Source organism: Haliaeetus leucocephalus, unplaced genomic scaffold (genome assembly GCF_000737465.1).
Source record: "Haliaeetus leucocephalus isolate CR32 unplaced genomic scaffold, Haliaeetus_leucocephalus-4.0 Scaffold395, whole genome shotgun sequence".
In the NCBI taxonomy this organism is placed as follows: Eukaryota; Metazoa; Chordata; class Aves; order Accipitriformes; family Accipitridae; genus Haliaeetus; species Haliaeetus leucocephalus.
The window spans coordinates 903,254-909,253 of record NW_010972831.1 but is presented as its reverse complement, the minus strand read 5'-3'; the positions used below and the strand labels follow the sequence as shown (position 1 = coordinate 909,253).

Sequence of the window (6,000 nt, the reverse complement as noted above, 5' to 3'; positions counted from 1 at the left end):
AATGATTTACCTTTCGCTAGAAAGCACAAACTCAGAGATTTCTAGATTTGGCTGTTCAGGCATCTCATATAAAAAAAAAAAAATCAGCATATTCCCGGATTGAAGCCACTGAAGGCACCCGCTGACACCTCAGCAGTCGCCCTCCTCTTGGTCCCAGGCGCCCAACTGACCCAGCTCAGACACCAGCCAGCGGTACCCATGTCCCCATCGCTCCAGGTGCACACAGATTTAGGCTCCTTTAATGCCCCACTCATACCGAAAGCTGAATGGCACCAAGGGGACAGGTCCAGAGAGCACAATTTACCCTGTGTGTCCCCTTCCTCACTGCAGCCCTGCAAAGCCTAACGCAACCTGTGCTACGCAAGCTCTGCACAGGGTGAAGCCCTTCTCCTTTGTCCCAAAAACCTGACCCCTCAGGCTGTCTCCCTGCCGGGGACAAGCCCTGCCAGAAATTGCCACTGCAGAAGTGGGGGAAAAAAAGCCCAGGTGGGACTGAACTGGGACAACTGCATCGCTGGCAGCATTTATACAAGGTGATGGCCATGCCAGGTATGGACCAAAAATCACAGTAAGTCTTAGAAGTTGGTACTGGGGACTCCTGAGTGTTTGAATTTCAGGAGTGGTGATGCCAAGGTCACCGAACCTCATGAACATCTCCCGCCAACCGGGACAGCATTAGCCTGAGCCCCTGCATGGCAATTATTTGATGAGTTTTGGCAGAGCAGGACCCTGACTGGGAAGTGGCACCACCGACCTGACATACAAAGAGGGACCAAAAATTGCTGCTGAGTTTTCCTATTGCTCCTCTGGCTACTTCTGCCATCCACACCATGAGCAGAGACACCAGTTCAAACCCAGGTTTGATGCTCTTACAGGAATGAAGTCCCTCAGCCCCTCCAGTAAAGCCTGTCCCTCCTACTCCTGACTTCTGCAGCACCTGGTGGTACCATCCAGCCTTGGCTGAGCAGAGCATCAGAAACACACGTATGACATCTTCACAATGCCAAAGTCTCAAACACACAAATCAAAAACCTCACGCAGACCCTGAGCCATACAGTGGCCACATGACAGAAATAAAACATAGGATGCAGTACTTCTTTGCTCTGAAGAGCAACTCTTTTTCCTTTTCCAACACGGCTCCAGACAGGATCACACACCGCAGCGGGGAAAAGCTCATCCGGCAACTGGCCACAATGACATGACATCCCAAAACAGCACAAAAGACTTTCCACAGCTGCTGCCCAAAGCTAACCCCCCTGCTTGCTCCAGGGATGTGGGACCCTCGCCTCCCGCCTTGGCTGTAACCCAGCATGGTGCCTGGCCCCTGAGAAAGGATTATAAAGTGCTCATGGACAACCACGTGCTGCCATCCCGGCGCGTCCTCCGCCGTGCGTCTCGCATCGCTGCTTCTGCGCAGACAGAGGATCTGTCCCATCAGATGCTAAAGGTCTTGCTGGAAAGAACTAAGTTTTATTTAAAAACTTCGAATATGCCAGGCAGCACCATCAAAATAAAACTAAAAAGGAAATAATTCCTAAACTCTGTTGTCAAAAAAGCAAGGATCCTGGAGGCTTTGCCCCTAAGCTGCTTTTTTTAATAAGCTATTGGGCAAAACAGCCACTCAGTGTCCATCTCCCTTGTATTGCACACAGTCAGATGCCTCGGTAAGACATAAGACCCGATCCCAAAGTGATGGTCTCAGCTCTGGGATCTCCAAGTTTGCACAAGAATGTGCTCCAGCCTGTAAAAGTGCCCAGCACGCTGCTGGTGGCATACATGCAATACATAACTACTCCGTGATTTATCCTGACCCTTCACCGAAGCATAAAGGAAAAATAATTAGATCTACTGATATTTTTCTACTTTGTTAAAATATTTGAACTATAAGCCTCTGTAATCAAAAAGCATGGAGTGCAACCTGTATTCCAAGTAATTAAAGGATGGGGTGAAAGAGAGAGACATGGTCAACCATTCACAAGGGGAAATGGGGATGTGTCAACATGGTCCCTCCTAGCAAGGGGGATGCCTGCTCCAGGTAGCCTTAGTGCAGGTTTCCTGCACTATGTTCTAGGTAGATCTAGCGGCTTACAGTATAAAGGTAAATGCAATTTGCTGCTGCTGGAAAGAACAAGTCTTTGGCTGGGACACAGCTGTGGTTTCTTGCCCATGATGGCTTGGGTTTTGGTAACTCAAAATTGCAACCCAACGATTGCACAGACTGGCATTGCCCGGGCTTGCAGCAGGATGGCCCCTCCACCAATGATAAAATAACAGCAACCTGGCATCTCTATCAACAATAAGATAACAAACTCAGCATCTCTTCAAATCGCTCTTCTGTTAGTGGGTTCAGAAGGATGCCTGCTACAACCGCCCCCACCTCTCTGCTGTCAGGTGAGACTAAGCAAAAATTACCAGCAGGAATTTAATAGCAAGTTAAAATTTCATGATTTCATCTCTGCTCCGAAACAGAACTCTTACTTATTTTTTTTCCTTTTAAGTCTCCTTACTTTAGAGACTCCCATCCATTATTCAGCACTCATTAGTGGGACCTTTACACAAGAAACTCCTCCACACACCTTCATATCTGGGTAAAATTAATAATCCTACACCAGACCTTAAGCCCAGGGAAACCAGTGTAACTCAGGTGGTGCAATACGGAGTTGATGGATCAAGCAGGTCCCCACAAGCACGGTGGACCGAGGCCACCACGTCCCAAGGAGATGCCATTGGGCAGCTGAAAGTCCCGCTGGACCCTACGAATGGGGCTGGGATGCTCTGTATCTGGTCCAGCCTCTCCCAAACTGGTTTTCAGCCTCAGGGAAACACAGAAGCCATTTCCTCTGAAGTCACTGAGCTGATACTGAATTAAATTCCTGCTGGTTCTTTTCCTGCACAGAGAGCTGAGATGATCTGTACTAAATAGGGTGCAATCCACCCTTTTGGGGAAGGGCAAATCACACGTCTACAGCGTTAGTCTTACTGAAGCCTTATTTTGAAGGCTTAAGCAGTACCTGGGTCATGCCCTGGTCCTCTGCGCCAGGGTGAGTATCATCCATGGTGAAAATCTTTAAAGAGGAATTGGTTGCCCCATGGGATCACCAATTAAATCAATTAGACGTAACACATTTGAAAAATAAAACTTCTTCAAGACAAAGAATAATAATATTTTAAAAAAAAAAATCAGCAACAATGTTCTAACCACAGAGTATCTATAAAGATCTTTTTAAAGAGCTCCATATTAAAATTCCTTGAATACATTATATATTAAATACAGTAACAACATTTCATGCAAGGTTTTCTGTACAATTAAATCAGCTCAGTAGTATAACAATTCTGTACATTCCCATTGGTCTGGGGGCTCTGCTCATCTTCAATGCTGGTGATGGAGAAAAGAAAGGAGGGATGATATTTGGCACCTACTGTACAGAGGAAGAGTAGCTCTTGCCCAGGTGAAAGAGAAACAGAAAAGCATTGGAAGCTTTTAAGAGGTGAAAAAGTAAAAGAAAAAAAACCAACAGCAAAGGAGCAAAATGCTATCCAAACCCCTGGCTCTAGTGCTGTTGCTGGAATTCGAGAGAAAGGAAAGATATAGGGTCTGGCTAACTAAATATCATCAGGATGGATCATAGGGGAATGTGAGGGAAACAGGAGGGAGGATTTGGAGAGCTGGAGAAGAAATCACCTGCTATCAGCTTCTCAGCTGATGCCGCGCAATGGAGAAAGATCGATTTACTGGATCCCAAAATCCACTCCTGATCCACAAACTCTCGCTGCAGCCTGTGTCACTCCTGCTGCAGAAAAATCCCAAGAGGATAAAATAAAGTTGGTGCCTTATGAAAAGGGATGCCACAACAAACACCGTTCGTGGAGAAGGACTACATTATGTACAAGCATACATTCATTCCCGTCTCAAAGGCAGATCACCGGTGTCAAGGATGCCCTGTGCAAGACAGCGATGTCCTCCAAAGCAGAGTACACGAACTCATGGACATGCTCCTAAGGACCTAAGCTCTACTCCTGCTAGGGAAATAGTTAAAAATCAACTGAGGAAAGAAAATGTGACCAGGACGGAGCAGTAGACATGAGGAATGCAAAGTTGGTCATCCCTATGCTCTGCTTTAGATGGTTGCCCCTGCGAGGAAGAGGGCTACGGCTTACACAGCGCAGATGGGATCTAACGAGACGCTGGATGGAGGAGAACAGACAAAACTATGTCATGCTTTGGTGTCAGATGAGCCTGAGAAGGTGCGGGGCTTTCCACAACACGGGGAACAAACAGGACAGTGTGATAAATAGGGAGAACTTCACCTTCCACCATATGCACCCGACCTCGGCATAGAAACACACATCCATGAGATCCACTCCACCAGCGGTCACGCCGTGAAGTGATTTTCAGCTGCTGCAGCCCGCAGGCGCTGCGGCCACCGCAGCAGAGCACAGCAGCCGCAGCGATGCACCCACCGGCACTGTGGACGTCACCGAGGGTCGGCCACCCCAATCCATGGCCCCTCGCCTCCCTCCCCTGCCCTCACCCACCACCAAGTCCTTCCCGGCCCCGTGAGCTGCCCTCGCGCATCCCACCTCGCTGGGGGATGCGGCCTCCCACCCGCGCTCAGTGTATTGCCTAAAATCCTGACTCCCCGCCTTGATCTCCCATGAAGGATGCCTTGCCTGAGCTCACCCGGTCAGGGTGAAAATTGGAAAGAGGGTCTCAAATTTTGCAGGAACAAATCCCCAAAGAACCACGTTACGACAACCCAGGTTCACACAGCTCTGTCCCCAAACCCTATGCCAGCTGTCCAGTAATTGCACTCTTATGTACAGGAAAAAGAAAGCTACGAAACAAAACGAAATCAGTATTTTTCTTTTCGACGATTCACCCGCATTTGTCTGATAGTCGGACACATGCATGTCCTGCTGGCTTCTAGCGATGGTCATGCATGCAAGACTTCAGTCCGAGTTACAAGTTAGGGATCCTTTAGTTAGGAGTGTTTCCTTCGTGTCATTCATTTCTTGTCCTCTTCTCCTGAAACGAAGGAAAAAAAGAGAAGAAAAAGTACTGGTTAGAGTTCAAAAGCAAACCAGCTCCGTTTTTGTTATCAAGAGAGGTTGCTCCTGGGTTGATCCCAGAAGGGACCTGGGATCCCATCTGCACAGAGCTGGCCCAACTGCTGCCGCGGCAGCTCAGGCTGCATGAGGAGGAGGATGCTGGTCCCTGGGCGAGGAAGGGCTTGGCACGCTCAGCCTGCAGGAGGTAGGAAAATGGATGAGTCAGAGCCATGCAGGCAGGAACAGCGGGAAGGTGAGCAGGCTGGGATCCCTCGTTATCACTCCTAACGAGAGCATCAGGCAGCACCCAGGGAAAGGCAGCGGCGCAGAGAGGAGGAAGCTCACAGCATCCCACCACCCATCCCAAAGCCCCATCCCCGTCACAGCCAGATAGATGGATGCTGCTCCATGGGCTGACACCACATACACACATTTTATATATATATATATATATATATATATATTTACGTCCATATATACCTCTGGAACAACTAGCAAGGACCAGTCTACCCATTGCAGTCACTGTCCCAGCCCAGGGCTGCCCTCCTCCCTCCTCCCACGCTACTGATGGATGGAGTTGGACATGAAAGGTAACAGGCAACACATGACCTGAGGGAAAGCTACGGTGTTTAGCTTGAACTCGGTGTGAGCAGCCTTGAAATCCCTGCCAGAGCTTGATTCACACCGAGTAGATCCCCAATTTTCAAGCAGTCGACGGCAGTGTCCCCAGCCCCCTGAGGCAGCAGCTACTCTTCAGCCCAGGGCTGGGAGAGACCCTGCTATCAGCTCAGTCTGCCCAGAACAGGGTTTTTTTCTTAAGAAAAAACACCCACAAGGCAGCACTTTCTAAGAAGAGCTAGAAAAAAATCACTTATCATGAATCTTTCAACCGTATTTCTCTGGCTTTCATCGCTGCACACATCACCAAACACATCTCGCAGAGGACCGCTG

General features: G+C 48.7%; 1 protein-coding gene across 3 annotated transcripts in view; it reads right to left on the bottom strand.

The window, feature by feature from the left end:
* Positions 1-54: 54 nt before the first annotated feature.
* The window catches only part of ATP2A3 (ATPase, Ca++ transporting, ubiquitous), a 57,335-nt gene continuing 51,389 nt past the window's right edge, over positions 55-6,000 (bottom strand). For all 3 annotated transcript variants that reach the window (XM_010573505.1, XM_010573504.1, XM_010573506.1), the window contains one exon: positions 55-5,026. In XM_010573505.1, the coding sequence (XP_010571807.1) occupies positions 5,007-5,026 (20 nt within the window). In that variant the 3' untranslated portion in view covers positions 55-5,006. The remainder of the gene's footprint in view (positions 5,027-6,000) is intronic.